This window comes from Zophobas morio, unplaced genomic scaffold (genome assembly GCF_036711695.1).
Source record: "Zophobas morio isolate AGI-343-1 ecotype UQ-CSIRO unplaced genomic scaffold, CSIRO_AGI_Zmor_V1 ptg000031l, whole genome shotgun sequence".
Lineage (NCBI taxonomy): Eukaryota > Metazoa > Arthropoda > Insecta > Coleoptera > Tenebrionidae > Zophobas > Zophobas morio.
In genome coordinates, this window is record NW_026972136.1 from 6036446 (window position 1) to 6054659 (window position 18214).

The window sequence follows — 18214 nt, forward strand, 5'->3', positions numbered from 1 at the left end:
ATTATAAAACAACATTTTGAAATTTAATTTTTAATCTGCTAACCAGAATGCTTTGAAATGTTGCAGATGTTTTAAGGCTATAAAGAGCATCATAAATCTTTAGTCAAAAAATATTTGCTTACCCCCTCCAAAAACTTGATGACGTCAGCTCAAAAGTTTGTGGAATAAATCATATCTAAAATGTACAAAATATGATGAGTCTGTACTTGTGATCTATCACTCCATTCATATTTTTTGGATTTGCATATACAGGGTGACTCAAAAAAATTAATGAATGCGTAAATATATTTTATTGATTTAATCAGGAACTACAAAACCGAATGCTCTGAAATCTTGCAGATGTTTTAAGGTCATAAAGAGCATAATAAATGTTTAGTCAAAATATATTTGCTTATCCCCTCCAAAAACTTGATGACGTCAGCTCGAAAGTTTGCCGAATAAATCATATCTAAAATGTACAAAATATGATGAGCCTGTACTTGTCATTTATCACTCCATTCATATTTTTTGGATTTGCATATACAGAGTGACTCAAAAAAATTAATGAATGCGTAAATATATTTTATTGATTTAATCAGGAACTACAAAACGGAATGCTCCGACATCTTGCAGATGTTTGAAGGTTATAAAGAGCATAATAAATGTTTAGTCAAAATATATTTGCTTATCCCCTCCAAAAACTTGATGACGTCAGCTCGAAAATTTGCCGAATAAATCATATCTAAAATGTACAAAATATGATGAGTTTGTACTTGTGATTTATCATTCCATTCATATTTTTGGATTTGCATATGCAGGGTGACTCAAAAAAATTAATGAAGGCGTGAATTTATTTTATCGATTTAATCAGGAATTACAAAACCGAATGCTTTGAAATCTTGGGAATATTTTAATGTTATTATAAGCATGGTAAACTTTTGTTCAAAATGTATTTGTTCATCCCTCCTAAAAAAATTGATGACGTCACCCTTAAATTTTGCTGAATAAATCCTATCTAAAATGCAAAAAATATGATGAGTTTGTACTTGTGATTTATCATTCCATTCATATTTTTTAGATTTTCTTAAGAGGTGGTTCAAAAAAATTAATGATGTCAATTTATTTTATTGATTAAATTAAAGGCAACACTTATTATTAGTATTACACCCCAACCAACCCAATTTGGTAGACACAAAATTTGTTAAAGGAAAAACTCGGTTGAAACATAAGGGTAGCATCGCTTATTTACATCGACTTTAACATTACAGACCTGCATTTGTTTTATGCGATCACTTGGTTCCGCGAATGTGAAATAGACATGTTTATAATCAACCAATTGTGAATTTCACCGTCAAGAATTAAAATAAAACCCAATGTTTTATATAATAAGCGGAAGTCGAAGCAATAAAACCGATGGTCGTTTTGTTTACAGTTTCTCTGTTTGACTTTCACGTATGCTGTTACGCTTGTCATCTTAAATTAAGAATGTTTATACATAAACGATTTTCAGTTGCCGTATACGCGAGTAAATTGTTTCGTTATTTTATTGATTATAAAAAATCAATATTCAAAACGACCCAATTCATTTTCCCGAAAATTTGGGAATACAATAATTTTATTCTTAGTATTACACTACATATACATATATGGTTTTGACCTGTTGACCACTTGTTCAATAATAATAATAATAATAATAATAATAATAATATACGTGTCCTTGCAAAAATGTTGATGACGTCATCGCAATTTTTTTTAAATTCCCACTACAAAAATGTAATGAGAAAAAAACACAATAGCCATGCAGTCGTCAAGTTTCCGACAGCGAGGGAAGTACTGTCTAAACTCTTTAGACCAATTTTTATTCTCTAAAGTTGGTATGGAAATAGTACGGTATCTTATTACACACACATTATTTCCTAAGTTGAAAACACACTGTAGAATTTTTTAGCCATTTTAATGAACATTTGAAATATTTCCTGCGTTAGAATGTTTTTTTTTTAATTACCGTACATTATTTAGATTTGTTTGTCATTAATGACGCATGTTAGTTTAATGTTCAATAAAATTCGATTAAAGTATCGGTTTTACTTTACTGTTTTTGGTACTAATTTTCTGCCACAAATACACAAACAGTATTTTTTTATGGGTGAAAGAATCCGATTTTTTATCGTTCGAGTGTCCACCGAATGTGGATAAAAATATCCAGAAGCTAATGTAACGAGACGTCGCAAACCTCACACAATCGAAGAACTTTACCAAAACAAAACCGATAAAAAGAAGGCGAGCAGTTAGAACGTTGACGCGAAACCAACAAACTTCAAATTTTTCCAACAATCGGGAAATTATTCTGGGTAAAAAAAAATAAACATTTTTACCAATACGTTAGCAGGAGTTGGGTGAAGTTCCACAGTGAAAATTGAAATAGATCGGTGAAATTTAACTCAGAATTGAATTGTCATTATGAGATTCGGATGGAATCTGGTGAACCAACGCGGGAAAATTTACACCGGCGTCTGAAAGGACGAAATTTTACTTATTTTAAAAGTATATAAAATTTGGAGTAGGACACCGGCGCTTTGGAGTACCACGGCTGGAAAAGTAACAACTTTCAAATGGTACAGCCTGTGAAGTTTTGTCTATGAAGTAATTTGAAAAAATCTCAGGGACACCTCGTGTTTTGTTTTTGAGCAATTTGAAAGAATTTCGGGGAAACCTTGTGTTTTTTTTTAAGTACATAGTTTTGAAGGAATCTGAAGGATTTTGTTTTTGAGTAGTTTGAAAGAATCTCGGAGACCCCATGTGGCTCTTGTTTTTGAAGTACATAATTTAAGAAAAACCTCGAGGATCGCTTGTGTTTTGCTTTTGAAGAGTTTGAAACAATGTCTGGGATTTCTTGTGTTTTGTTTTGAAGTAGGAGTAGTTTAAAAGAATGTCGGGAAGCCCTTATATTGTTTTTAAAGTAATTTGAAAGAATCTCGGGGTCCTATTGAGTTTTGTTTTTGAAGTACATAGATTGAAAGAATCTTGGAAATCCCTTGTTTTGTTTTTGAAGTAATTTGAAAGAATCTCAGGAATCAATTGTGTTTTATATTTTTGCTTTTGAAGTTGTCTGAAAGAATCTCGAGAATTCTTTGCGTTTTGTTTTTGAGTAGTTTGAAAAAATCTTGGAAATTCTTTGACTTGTTTTTAAAGTAATTCGAAAAATCTATGGTACCCTTTACATTTTATTTTTGAAGTAGTTTGAAAGAATCATGGAAATTCCTTGTTTTGTTCTTGAAGTAATTTGAAAAAATCTCGCGGATCCCTTGTGTTTCGTTTTTGAAGTAGTTTGAAAGGATTTCGGGAATCTCATGTGGATCTTGTTTTTGAAATAATTTGAAAGAACCTCGGGAACCCTTTGCATTTTATTTTTGAAGTAATTTGAATGAATTTTGAAAATCTTTTGTCATGTTTTTGGAGTAATTTGAATGAATTTTGAAAATTTTTTGTCATGTTTTTGAAGTAATTTGAAAATACCTCGAGGACCTCTTGTGTTGTGTTTTTGAAGTATATAATTTGAAAGAATCTCGGGGACTTTTCGCTTTTGTTTTCGAAGTACATAGATCGAAAGATTCTTGAGAAACCCTTGTTTTGTTTTTGACATAATTTGAAAGAATATCTGGAATCCTTGTGTTTTATTTTTTGTTTTTGAAGTAGTCTGAAAGAATTTCGGGGATCCCTTGAGTCTTGTTTTTGAAGTACTTTGAAAGAATCTTGAGAATCACTTGCTTGTTTTTGAAATAATTTGAAAAAACCTCGAGGACCGCTTGTGTTTTGCTTTCGAAGAGTTTGAAATAATGTCTGGGATCCCTTGTGTTTTGTTTTAGAAGTAGGAGTAGTTTAAAAGAACTTGAAAGAATCTCAGGGACCAATTGAGTTTTATTTTTGAAGTACATAGATTGAAAGAATCTTGGAAATCCCTTGATTTGTTTTTGAAGTAATTTGAAAGAATCTCGAGAATTCTTTGCGTTTTGTTTTTGAGTAGTTTGAAAAAATCTTGGAAATTCTTTGACTTGTTTTTAAAGTAATTCGAAAAATCTATGGTACCCTTTACATTTTATTTTTCAAGTAGTTTGAAAGAATCATGGAAATTCCTTGTTTTGTTCTTGAAGTCATTTGAAAGAATCTCACGGACCAATTGAGTTTTGTTTTTGAGGTACATAGATTGAAAGAATCTTGGAAATCCCTTGTTATGTTTTTGAAGTAATTTGAAAGAATCTCGGGAATCAATTGTGTTTTATATTTATAAAAGAGATTGTCGTAAAATTGTATTGTGTAATTAATTTTTGAAATATTGTACTTTGTAACTGCTATTTTTGTATTGCCCTTTTTTTGGCGTAATAAATACTAAATACTATACTATATTTTTGCTTTTGAAGTTGTCTGAAAGAATCTCGAGAATTCTTTGCGTTTTGTTTTTGAGAAGTTTGAAAAATCTTGGGAATTATATGTCTTGTTTTTAAAGTAATGCGAAAAATCTATGGTACCCTTTACATTTTATTTTTGAAGTAGTTTGATAGAATCATGGAAATTCTTTGTTTTGTTCTTGAAGTAATTTGAAAAAATCTCGCGGATCCCTTGTGTTTCGTTTTTGAAGTAGTTTGAAAGGATTTCGGGGATCTCATGTAGATGTTGTTTTTGCAATAATTTGAAAGAACCTCGGGAACCCTTTGCATTTTATTTTTGAAGTAATTGGAATGAATTTTGAAAATCTTTTGTCATGTTTTTGAAGTAATTTGAATGAATTTTGAAAATCTTTTGTCATGTTTTTGAAGTAATTTGAAAAAACCTCGAGGACCTCTTGTGTTGTGTTTTTGAAGTATAGAGTTTGAAAGAATCTCGGGGACCTTTCGCTTTTGTTTTCGAAGTACATAGATCGAAAGATTCTTGGGAAACCTTTGTTTTGTTTTTGACGTAATTTGAAAGAATATCGGGAATCACTTGTGTTTTAGTTTTTGTTTTTGAAGTAGTCTGAAAGAATTTCGGGGATCCCTTATGAGTCTTGTTTTTGAAATAGTTTGAAAGAATCTTGAGAATCCCGTGCTTGTTTTTGGAATAATTTGAAAAAATCTCTAAGACCGCTTGTGTTTTGCTTTTGAAGAGTTTGAAAGAATGTCTGGGATCCCTTATATTGTTTTTAAAGTAATTTGAAAGAATCTCAGGGACCAATTGAGTTTTGTTATTGAAGTACATAGATTGAAAGAATCTTGGATCTCCCTTGATTTGTTTTTGAAGTAATTTGAAAGAATCTCGAGAATTCTTTGCGTTTTGTTTTTGAGTAGTTTGAAAAAATCTTGGAAATTCTTTGACTTGTTTTTAAAGTAATTCGAAAAATCTAGGGTACCCTTTACATTTTATTTTTGAAGTAGTTTGAAAGAATCATGGAAATTCCTTGTTTTGTTCTTGAAGTAATTTGGAAAAATCTCGCGGATCCCTTGTGTTTTGTTTTTGAAGTAGTTGGAAAGGATTTCGGGGATCTCATGTGGATCTTGTTTTTGAAATAATTTGAAAGAATTTCGGGAACCCTTTGCGTTTTGTTTTTGAAGTAATTTGAATGCATTTTGAAAATCTTTTGTCATGTTTTTGAAGAATTTGAAAGAATCTCGGATGTCCGGTGTGGATCTTGTTTTTGAAGTAATTTGAAAAAACCTCGAGGACCTCTTGTGTTTCGTTTTTAAAGTAAATAGTTTGAAAGAATCTAGGGGACGTTTCGCATTTTGTTTTTGAAGTACATAAATTGAAAGATCCTTGGGAAACCCTTGTTTTGTTTTTGACGTAATTTGAAAGAATATCGGGAATCACTTGTGTTTTATTTTTTGTTTTTGAAGTAATTCGAAAAATTAAAAGAATTTCGGGGATCCTTTATGAGTCTTGTTTTTGAAGTAGTTTGAAAGAATCTTGAGATTCCCTTGTTGGTTTTTGTAATAATTTGAAAAAACCTCGAGGACCGCTTGTGGGTCTTGTTTTGTGTTTTTGAGTAATTTGAAGGAATCTTGTAAATTCTTGTTTTGTTTTTGAAGTAATTTGAAAGAATCTATGGGACCTTTACATTTTGTTTTTGACGTAGTTTGAAAGAATTTTAAAAATCACTTGCTTGTTTTTGAAGCAATTTGAAAGAATCTCGGAGATCCCTTATGGGTCTTGGTTTTGAGTAGTTTGAAAGAAGCTTGGAAATTCCTTATTTTGTTTTTGAAAGAATCTATGGGAACTTTTGCATTTTGTGTTTGAAGTAGTTTCGGAGAACCTTGGAAATTCCTTGTCTTGTTTTTGAAGTAATTTGAAAAAATCTAGGGAATCCCTTGTGTTTCGTATTTGAAGTAGTTTGAAAGGATCTCAGGGATCCCAAGTGGGTTTTATTTTTGAAGTAATTTGAAAGAATCTCGTGTGTTTGGCGTGGATTTTGTTTTTGAATTAATATAAAAAACCTCGAGGACCTCTTGTATTTTGTTTTTGAAGTATGTAGTTTGAAAGAATGTCGGGGATTCTTTATCTTGTTTTAAAGTAATTTGAAAGAATCTCGTTTTGTTTTTGATGTAATTTGAAAGAATATCGGGAATCACTTGTGTTTTATTGTTTGTGCTTGAAGTAGTCTCAAAGAATCTCGGGAATCCCTTGTGAGTCTTGTTTTTGAAGTAGTTTGAAAGAATCTTGAAAATCCTTTGCTTGTTTCTGAAGTAATTTAAAAGAATCTCGGGGACCATTTGCGTTTTGTTTTTGAAGTACCATAGATTGAAAGAATCTTAGAGAAACCTTGTTTTGTTTTTCATGTAATTTGAAAGAGTCTCTCTCTCACTTGTGTTTAAATTTTTGTTTTTGAAGTAGTCGCAAAGAATCTCGGGATCCCTTGTGTTTCGTTTTTGAAGTAGTTTGAAAGGATCTCGGGGACCCCATGTGGGCTTTGTTTTTGAAATAATTTGAAAGAATCTCGGTGACCTTTTGCGTTTTGATTTTGAACTAGTTTGAAACAATTTTGTAAATTCCTTGTCTTGTTTTTGAAGTATATAATTTGAAAGAATCTTGTGGACACCTTGTGTTTTGTTTTTTAAATAATTTAAAAGAATCTCGTGGACCCCACGTTGGCCTTATTTTTGAAGTAACTTGAAAGAATCTCAGGACCCTTTGCGTTTTGTTTTTGAAGTAGTCTTAAACACTACCTGTGTTTTGTTTTTGAAATAGTTTGAAAGAACCTCGGAGATCCTTCGTGTTTTGTTTTTGAAGCAATATATTAACACCTCACAAACCTTTTTGTTTTGTTTTTGAAGTAGTTAAAAATAATCTCGGAAATCCCTGTGGCTCTTGTTTTTGAAGTAATTTGAAAGATTTTCATGGACTCCTGACGTTTAGTTTTTGAAGTAGTTTTAAAGGATCTCGAAGTTTCGTGATCCGTGATATCTTGTCTTTGAAGTATTTTGCAAGAATCTCGAGAATATTTCTGTGTATTGTTTTTCAACAATTTATTAAGACCTCACAAAGCTCTTTGTTTTTTTTTAAATAGCTAAAAATAATCTCGTAAATCCCCTGTGTTTTTGAAGTAATTTGAAAGAAGTTTTTAAAGTAATTTGAAAAAATCTCGGGAACCCCTTGTGTTTTGTATTGGAAGTAGTTTGAAAGAATCTAAAATACCCCTTATGTTTTGTTTTTAGAGTAGGTTGAAAAAACCTCGGAGACCCGATGTGGGTCTTGTTTTTGAAGTAAATTGAAAGACTCCCTGGGACCGCTTGTGTTTTGTTTTTGAAGTACTTTCAAAGAATCTCGGGAACCCCATGTGGGTTTTGTTTTTGAACTAGTTTGAAAGAATCTTGGGAATCCCTGGTCTTATTTTTGACTGAATTTGAAGGAATCTCGGGGACCCCTTTTATGTTTTGTTTTTGAAGTAATTTGAAAGAATCTCGGTGACCCCATGTGGGTCTTGTTTTTGACGTAATTTGAAAGAATTCCGGGGACCCGTTGCGTTGTGTTTTTGAAGTAGTTTTAAATAATTTCGTAGATCCCTTGTCTTCTTTTTAAAGTAAATTGAAAAAATCTCTGGGACCCCTTTTGTTTTGTTTCGATTAGCTGGAAAGAAACTCGGGGATCCCTTGTTTGGAGACGAATATACATCAGAGAATGGACGGTTTGATCATTACTATCTTAAATAAAGTCGACTTGAAATCATCAGTTTTTCGCGATTTATTGTTATTTTATTTTTTGCTTCTTTTCAGGACTAGTGTGTGAGTTCTGCCGTTTAGACACTTACTACATATAGTCTGAAAGTTGATTTTAAAAGGTGTGAAATTTTTTCAGGAATTTCAGCGTCTGGCCTGTAGAAGCTTCACCTAAAATTTAAATAACTCGTCTTTTAACTGTCTGTTCATCTTAGTGTATTAGTTCAGTTGACCATTAACCACTGGTTTAGAACGCATCGTCAGGACGTCGAACTTAATAATGAAACTTAAAATAGATGGATACAAAATCGATGGCTTTAGTGAGGAATCATCTCATAAGCATGTTGTCGAAAAGTAAACTAAGATTATAAAGAAAATCAGACCTCATAACAGCCTTAAATTTGAATTTCACACTTTTTATTTTTTTGCTTTGAAAAGTCTAATACCATAATGTAAAGGTGTCCAGCAAATTTATAACACGCCTAAGCTTTTCAACTGAATAATTCGAGTGTCAAAGATTTTTAGATAAAACCCAATATTTAGTTCGGGACCGGAATTAAAGTTGCGTGCGAATTCTTATCGCAATATTTAAGATAACATTTTTCACCATTCCCCCTTTTTTGTATTATTCAGAAGAATGTACCTAATTAAGGCACTTTGCCTACAAATGCGACTGCTTTTTACCTTGGTTTTAAGTTTATTCAGTCCTAAGTTTAATTCTTAATTCTTGTATCTGCCTCATCGATCTCACTTCTTGACCCTCAAAGTTGCTATTTTTTTAAGGGATGAAAACGTTTCATCGGACGTAGTCAGCTAGCACCCGCAATGGCCGAACCGGAAGGGGACAACTGCAAGGAGAACTCCCATCCGAACAAGCAAAAGCCCGATGGTGAGAACAACTGCAAGAAGTCGCCGGTCAAGACCAAGGACTGCAAAAATTCCAAGCAGAACAAGGACAACGTCACCAGGGTGGTGGTGGTGGCTCTGACCCCCGACAGGAGGAGAGAAACATGGAACAAGAAAGTGGAGTTCCTCCTCGCGGTCGTGGGCTTCGCCGTGGACCTGGGGAACGTCTGGAGGTTCCCCTACATCTGTTACCAGAACGGAGGAGGTGAGTCGAAAAAGTTCAAACAAACTTTGTGACCTCCAGACGGGACGGAATTTAATCACGAACAGCAACATAAGTTTTAAAATTTATAGTCACGAAAAATAACTACACCCTTTGAACGTTTTTTGCCGGAGCAATTTATCCATTGACGAGGTTCGTTTTTCCGTCTAATTTTCTGCGAATAACCGAAATCTGTTTACTCATCTTAAAACTTTGATCCGCGCTTCTAATCTAATGAGATTAGACAGATGCTACCTATTGAATGGAAACTAATGAGAAATTGAATAACAGACGTTTGCATGGCTTATTGATCATGCGAAGACGCAAAATCGAGTTAAATTGATGGAAAACACGGTTCGAGTGCTGATATAATTATGGGAATAACACGGAACAAATGGCCGCTAGTACGCATTTTGGCAAGTTTTCAAAAAAATCTGGCTATTGGGAACTAAGTGGTGTTTTGATGTGTGGCGTTTCATTTTGGCAGGCTTGTCTGGATTGATGGGATTATTAGCCGCCATTAATCCGAGCGAAAATTAAAAAAAAAAAAACGTGGTGGTAAAAGAGTCGATTAATTTAAGAAAGCGTATAGTTGCTAGGCTGTTGTGATAAGCAAATTTTTCCTTGTTTCTTGTTTTCTGGGAATACGCAGTATTCTAAGGAAAACATTATTTGCAAGTATGATGTTGACTGTCAGGAGTGGTGATAAATTGCAAGAGGAAGTTTAATCTCTTGGCAGTTTTCTTAATTTATAGACATATTTATCAATGACCAACTACACATATTTACCAAGATATTATTAATTTCTTGTTTTCAATTGTGATGTTGAGCGATCAAGTGTTGTTAAAAGGCATTTATCGCCAAAAAATTTACTCAGAATGGAGATTACGACACTTGATTAATCGCTTCTAATTAACAAAGAATTTTTGGATTTAGATAATTTGTTTATTTTAAAGAGAAAGATGATTCATTGTGATGTAAGCAACATTGAAAATAAAGCAACAATTTTTTAAGAACAATAATTAATTTTAGATTAAAAAGTAAAATAAAAAGAATAGCTGCAAATAAAAAATACAGAGATTACTTTTTTCGAAAATTTGTGATTCACCAGGCTCTGGTTGGTTTAATAAAAGTGGGATTCGTTCGGCCTCTGTTATTGATTGCATTATGTGGTAAATATTTACCACATGTTTGTCCAATGTTCATGTGAATTTATGCATTTTATCCTGACTTTGCACGTGCACAAAAACCAGAATAAATGAATCGTGTTATTCAAAATTAGTTTTCCGTGTTCTACGTATTTTTTGTTTTAACTTATGATAATAATTAAAGTTCATAAATACAACAACAAAATGGTAACTAAATCTGGCCTTGAGGTGGCACAAAATGGCTCGACTTGACCGAGTGTCACTGCTTGAATTATTATGTTGTTAAAAATGCCGAGTTTCTTAGTAAATGAGTTAAAACTTAATTAAAATTTTCGTGCCTTATTTTGTATGTAAATAATAATCATCATTAGAGCCGCCGATAAGCATGAGATTAAACAAAATAGTGGAATGGCATTATAATAAATTATTTGTTATTTGAAGTTAAAGAACTCATGTTTATGTGAAAAAAATAATCGGGTTTCATGATCTTAATGCGTGTGACGGACTTAGCAACAAGTGGTTGTGGTCCTATGCAAGTTGATTTTGGGTTAAATTTGTGAATGATAGTGCGTTCGCTGTAATTCTGTGAATTTTTTAAGGTGCTTTCTTCAGAAGTAAATGTAGTAATATTTAAAGTAGGGAGAAAAGAAAAAGAAATGTAAAAACACGGATATAAAATTATACTTCTATCCGTTTTTTGTCAAAAGTGTAGAAAGCAAAAGTTGATACAAGTAGAATTTAAAAAAATATACAAAAATTAACTAGTACTAAAAATTTCGAAAATTTAAGTTTTAAAAATTGAAAAATTTTTTTGAAAAATAATAGACTCGATGGATAACTGCATTTCAATTTCGAAGTATTGTTGAGTTTTGTACTTGAAAGTAGAAATCTCAGGACTTAGTTGTACTTCCAATTTAGAAATAGTATCGAACAGAATAGACAACTCGGATTCCCGATTTTGTTATGTTTTTTGAAATATCAATTTTGAGGGCTAATTGTGTTTTGCATTTAGAAGTAGCAATCTTGGGGGATAATTTTGCTTGGATTTTAGAAATACTTAGTTTACAATAGAATAGGGGACTCCGATACCCCCATTTTCTTTCCCCTTTAGAAGCAGCAATTTCAGGGAGTAATTGTGTTAGAAGTAGTGATCTCTAGGGTTAATTGTGTTTCGAAGAACCTCAAAAATTCAATTTTTTGGGGTTAATTTTGTTTCACTTTTAGAATTAGCAATGTCAGGAGCTATATGTGTTTCGATTTCAGAAATAATATAATACAGGGTAAAGAGTGGTTAGAGGTCGATTGCGGTTCGTTTTTAGATAAAGCAATGTCGAGAAGGATTTGTGTTTCGGTTTTAGATTAAGCAATCTCAGGGCCTAATTGGGTTCGATTTTAGAAATAGGACAATACAGAATAAAGATCGTTTGAAGATCAAATTTGTTCTTTTTGAAAAGTAGCAATCACGAGAGTTAGAAATTTTAGAAATAGCAATCTCGGGGGCTAATTACGTTTCTGTTTTGGAAATAGCATAATACAAAAAAAAAATGTTTGTTTCCTTTTTAGAATTAGCAAACTCAGGGGCTAAATATATATATCTGAAATTTTAGAAAGAGCATAATACAGAATATCTCGAGATCAAATAGCCCTATACAGAATAAAGAAGATGGAATTTGTTCGATTTGAGAAATAGCAATATCGCAGCCATATTATTTTGAGCTTAGAAATAGCCGTTTTTAGAAGTAGCAAGCAAGTTAGTTAATTTTATTTCAATTTTAGACATAGCAATCTCGGTGCCTAATTTTGTTTCAGTTTTTAAACAGCATAATACTGAATAAAAAATATCTGGAAATCGATTTTATTCCGTTTTTAGAAGTAGCAATCTCGAGAAGTAATTATGTTTCGCTTTTAGAATTAGCAGTCTCAGGGGCCAAATGTGTTTCGATTTTAGAAATAGTGTAATACAGATGGAAAAATATCTTGAGAAAAATTGTGTTTCATTTTTAGAAGTAGCAATCTCGGGGCGTAATCTTGTTTCACTTTTAGAATTAGCGATCTCCGGGGTTAATTATCTTGTTCCCATTTTAGAAATAGCCCTATACAAAATAAAGAAGATCGAGTTTGTTCGTTTTTAGAAACAGCAATCTCGAGGGATAATTGTGTTTTGACTTTAGAAATAGCAATATCACATACAAGGCTACAATGGAATGAAAAAACTCAAGATTTCATTTTTTTCCAATTTCAGATGTACAAATTCCGGGGGTTTACTTTGTTTCACTCTTAGAGTTAGCAATGTTAGGGCCTAAATATATTTAGATTATAGAAATAGCCTAATGTAGAATAAAAATATCTCGAAATCAACTGCGTTTCGTTTTTAGAAATAGCAATCTTGGGGTGTTATTGTGTTTCAACAATAATCGTTTTTAGAAGCAGCAATCACGAGAGTTAATTGTGTTTCGATTTTAGAAATAGCAATCTCGGAGGCTAATTTTGTCTCAGTTTTTGAGATAGCATAATACAGAATAAAAAATGTCTGGAGATCGATTGTGCTTCGTTTTTAGAAGTAGCAATCTCGGCAAGACATTGTGTTTCGCTTTTAGAATTCTCAGGGGCTAATTGTCTTTCGATTTTAGAAATAGCATAATACAGAATGAAAAATACTTTGAAAAAATTGTGCTCCTTTTTTGAGAAATAGCAATCTCGGGGCGTAATTTTGTTTCACTTTTAGAATTAGCCATCTCCGGGCTTAATTATTTTGTTCCCATTTTAGAAATAGAATAAAGAAGATCGAATTTCTTCGTTTTTAGAAATAACATCTTGAGTTTGGATTTTAGAAGTAGCAATATCGGAGGCTAATTATTTCGAGCTTAGAAATAGCCTACAATGGAATCAAAAAACTCGAGATTTAAATTTTTTTCCAATTTTAAATGTACAAATTCCGGAGACTTATTTTGTTTCATTCTTAGAGTTAGCAATGCCAAGAGCTAAATATATTTAGATTATAGAAATAGCATAATGTAGAATAAAAATTTCTCGAAATCAACTGTGTTTCGTTTTTAGAAATAGCAATCTTGGGGCGTTATTGTGTTTCGACAGTAATCGTTTTTAAAAGCAGCAATCACGAGAGTTAATTGTGTTTCGATTTTAGAAATAGCAATCTCGGAAGCTAATTTTGTCTCAGTTTTTGAGATAGCATAATACAGTAATCGTTTTTAAAAGCAGCAATCACGAGAGTTAATTGTGTTTCGATTTTAGAAATAGCAATCTCGGGGACTAATATTGTCTCAGTTTTTGAGATGCTACAGAATAAAAGATGTCTGGAGATCGATTGTGTTTTGTTTTAGAAGTAGCAATCTCGGGAAATAATTGTGTTTCGCTTTTAGAATTAGTAATCTCAGGGCTAATTGTGTTTCGATTTTAGAAATAGCATAATACAGAATGTTAGACATCTTGAGAAAAATTGGTTTCATTTTTAGAAGTAGCAATCTCGGGGCGTAATTTTGTTTCACTTTTAGAATATGGAATTTTAAGGGTGAATTATTTTGTTCCCATTTTAGAAATAGAATAATAAAGAAGATCGAATTTGTACGTTTTTAGAAATAGCAATCTCGACAGCTAATTGTATTTCGATTTTAGAAATAACAATATCGCAGGCTTATTATTTCGAGATACAAACAGCATACAATGGTACGAAAAAATTCAAGATTTAATTTTTTTCAATTTTAGAAGTATAAATTCCGCGGGTTATTTTGTTTCACTTTTAGAGTTAGCAATGCCAGGAGCTAAATATAATTAGATTTTAGAAATAGCAATCTCGGGGCGTTATTGCGTTTCGAGAATACAGAATAAAGAATGTCTGAAGATCGAATTTATTTGTTTTCAAAAGTAGCAATCACGAGAGTTAATTGTCTATCGATTTTAGATATAGCAATCTCGGGGACAATTCAGTTTTGAAATAGCATAATACAGAACGGAAAATATCTTGAGAAAAATTGTGTTTCATTTTTAGAAGTAGCATTCTCGGGGCTTAATTTTGTTCCACTTTTAGAACTAGCTATCTCAGAACTTAATTATTGTGTTTTCATTTTAGAAATAACCCAATATAGAATACAAAAGATAATTTGTGCGTTTTTAGAAATAGCAATCTCGAAAACTAATTGTGTTTCAATTTTAGAAATAGTAATATCGCACGCTAATTATTTCAAGCTTAGAAACAGCATACAATAGAATGAAAAAACTCAAGATTTAAATTATTTCCCAATTTTAGAAGTAGAAATTCCGGGGATTTATTTTATTTCACTTTTAGAGTTAGTAATCTCAGAGGCTAAATATATTTAGATTTTAGAAATAATATAAAATAGAATAAAAAAATATCTCGAGATCAATTGTGTTTCGTTTTTAGAAATAGCAATCTCGAGGCGTTATTGCGTTTCGAGAATACAGAATAAAGAATGTCTGAAGTTCGAATTAGTTTTTAATTGTTAGAAGTAGCAATCACGAGAGTCTTTCTTGTCTTTCGATTTTAGATATAGCAATCTCGGGGACAATTCACTTTTTGAAATATCATAATACTGAACAAAAAATTCCTGGAGATCGATTGTGTTTCATTTTTAGAAATAGCAATCTCGGAAAGTAATTGTGTTTCACTTTTAGAATTAGCAGTCTCAGGGGCTAATTGTGATTCGATTTTGGTAATAACATAATACAGAATGGAAAATATCTAGAGAAAAATTGTGTTTCATTTTTAGAAGTAGCAATCTCCGGGCGTAATTTTGTTTCACTTTTAGAACTAGCGATCTCAGAACATAATTATTGTGTTTTCATTTTAGAAATAACCCAACATAGAATACAAAAGATAATTTGTGCGTTTTTAGAAATAGCAATCTCGAAAACTAATTGTGTTTCAATTTTAGAAATATGTAGTAATATCGCACGCTAATTATTTCAAGCTTAGAAACAGTATACAATGAAATGAAAAAACTCAAGATTTAAATTTTTTCCCAATTTTAGAAGTAGAAATTCCGGGGGTTTATTTTATTTCACTTTTAGAGTTAGTAATGTCAGAGGCTAAATATATTTAGATTTTAGAAATAACATAAAATAGAATAAAAAAATATCTCGAGATCAATTGTGTTTCGTTTTTAGAAATAGCAATCTCGAGGCGTTATTGTGTTTCGAGAATACAGAATAAAAAATGTCTGACTTTCGAATTAGGTTTTAATTTTTAGAAGTAGCAATCACGACAGTCTTTCTTGTCTTTCGATTTTAGATATAGCAATCTCGGGGGCAATTCACTTTTTGAAATATCATAATACAGAATAAAAAATTCCTGGAGATCGATTGTGTTTCATTTTTAGAAACAGCAATCTCGGAAAGTAATTGTATTTCACTTTTAGAATTAGCAGTTTCAGGGGCTAATTGGGATTCGATTTTGGTAATAACATAATACAGAATGGAAAATATCTTGAGAAAAATTGTGTTTCATTTTTAGAAGTGGCATTCTCGGGGCTTAATTTTGTTCCACTTTTAGAACTAGCTATCTCAGAACTTAATTATTGTGTTTTCATTTTAGAAATAACCCAATATAGAATACAAAAGATAATTTGTGCGTTTTTAGAAATAGCAATCTCGAAAACTAATTGTGTTTCAATTTTAGAAATATGTAGTAATATCGCACGCTAATTATTTCAAGCTTAGAAACAGCATACAATGGAATGAAAAAACTCAAGATTTAAATTTTTTCCCAATTTTACAAATAGAAATTCCAGGGGTTTATTTTATTTCACTTTTAGAGTTAGTAATGTCAGAGGCTAAATATATTTAGATTTTAGAAATAACATAAAATAGAATAAAAAAATATCTCGAGATCAACTGTGTTTCGTTTTTAGAAATAGCAATCTCGAGGCGTTATTGTGTTTCGAGAATACAGAATAAAAAATGTCTGAAGTTCGAATTAGTTTTTAATTTTTAGAAGTAACAATCACGAGAGTATTTCTTGTCTTTCGATTTTAGATATAGCAATCTCAGGGGCAATTCACTTTTTGAAATATCATAATACAGAATAAAAAATTCCTGGAGATCGATTGTGTTTCATTTTTAGAAATAGCAATCTCGGAAAGTAATTGTGTTTCATTTTTAGAATTAGCAGTCTCAGGGGCTAATTGTGATTCGATTTTAGAAATAACATAATACAGAATGGAAAATATCTTGAGAAAAATTGTGTTTCATTTTTAGAAGTAGCAATCTCGGGGAGTAATTTTGTTTCTCTTTTAGAACTAGCAATCTCAAAAGTTAACTATTATGTTTCCATTTTAGAAAAAACCCAATATAGAATGCAAAAGATAATTTGTGCGTTTTTAGAAATAGCAATCTTGAGAACTAATTATGTTTTGATTTTAGAAATAGCAATATCGCACGCTAATTATTTCAAGCTTAGAAACAGCATACAATGGAATGAAAAAACTAAAGATTTAAATTTTTTCCCAATTTTACAAGTAGAAATTCCAGGGGTTTATTTTATTTCACTTTTAGAGTTAGTAATGTCAGAGGCTAAATATATTTAGATTTTAGAAATAACATAAAATAGAATAAAAAAATATCTCGAGATCAATTGTGTTTCGTTTTTAGAAATAGCAATCTCGGGGCGTTATTGCGTTTCGAGAATACAGAATAAAGAATGTCTGAAGTTCGAATTAGTTTTTAATTTTTAGAAGTAGCAATCACGAGAGTCTTTCTTGTCTTTCGATTTTAGATATAGCAATCTCGGGGGCAATTCACTTTTTGAAATATCATAATACAGAATAAAAAATTCCTGGAGATCGATTGTGTTTCATTTTTAGAAATAGCAATCTCGGAAAGTAATTGTGTTTCACTTTTAGAATTAGCAGTCTCAGGGGCTAATTGTGATTCGATTTTGGAAATAACATAATACAGAATGGAAAATATCTTGAGAAAAATGGTGTTTCATTTTTAGAGATAGCAATCTCGGGGGGTAATTTTGTTTCACTTTTAGAACTAGAGATCTCAGAAGCTAATTATTATGTTTCCATTTCAGAAATAACCCAATATAGAATACAAAAGATAATTTGTGCGTTTTTAGAAATAGCAATTTCGAGAACTAATTGTGTTTCGATTTTAGAAATAGTAATATCGCACGCTAATTATTCCAAGCTTAAAAACAGCATAGAATGTAATGAAAAAACTCAAGATTTCAATTTTTTCACAAGTTTAGAAGTAGAAATTCCGGGGGTTTATTTTGTTTCACTTTTAGAGTTAGCAATGTTAGAGGCTAAATATATTTAGATTTTAGAAATAACATAAAATAAAATAAAATATCTCGAGATCAACTGTGTTTCGTTTTCAGAAATAGCAATCTCGAGGCGTTATTGCGTTTCGAGAATACAGAATAAAGAATGTCTGAAGATCGAATTATTTGTTAATTTTTAGAAGTAGCAATCACGAGAGTTAATTGTCTTTCGATTTAAATATAGCAATCTCAGGAACAATTCAGTTTTTGGAAAGCGCATAATACAGAATAAAAAAATCCTGGAGATCAATTTTATTTCTTTTTTAGAAGTAGCAATCTCGGAAAGCAATTGTGTTTCACTTTTAGAATTAGCAGTCTCAGGGGTTAATTGTGATTCGATTTTAGAAATAACATAATACAGAATGGAAAATATCTTGAGAAAAATTGTGTTTCATTTTTAGAAGTAGCAATCTCTGGGAGTAATTTTGTTTCTCTTTTAGAACTAGCAATCTCCAAACTTAATTATTATGTTTCCATTCTAGAAATAACTTAA

At 31.4% G+C, this 18214-nt stretch overlaps 1 protein-coding gene across 2 annotated transcripts in view; it reads left to right on the forward strand.

Annotated features, from left to right (window-relative positions):
- The window catches only part of LOC135139456 (sodium-dependent serotonin transporter), an 80474-nt gene that overhangs the window by 18929 nt on the left and 43331 nt on the right, over positions 1 to 18214 (forward strand). For both annotated transcript variants that reach the window (XM_064069695.1, XM_064069696.1), the window contains exon 2: positions 8946 to 9273. In XM_064069695.1, coding sequence (XP_063925765.1) covers positions 8988 to 9273 — 286 coding nt within the window. In that variant the 5' untranslated portion in view covers positions 8946 to 8987. The remainder of the gene's footprint in view (positions 1 to 8945; positions 9274 to 18214) is intronic.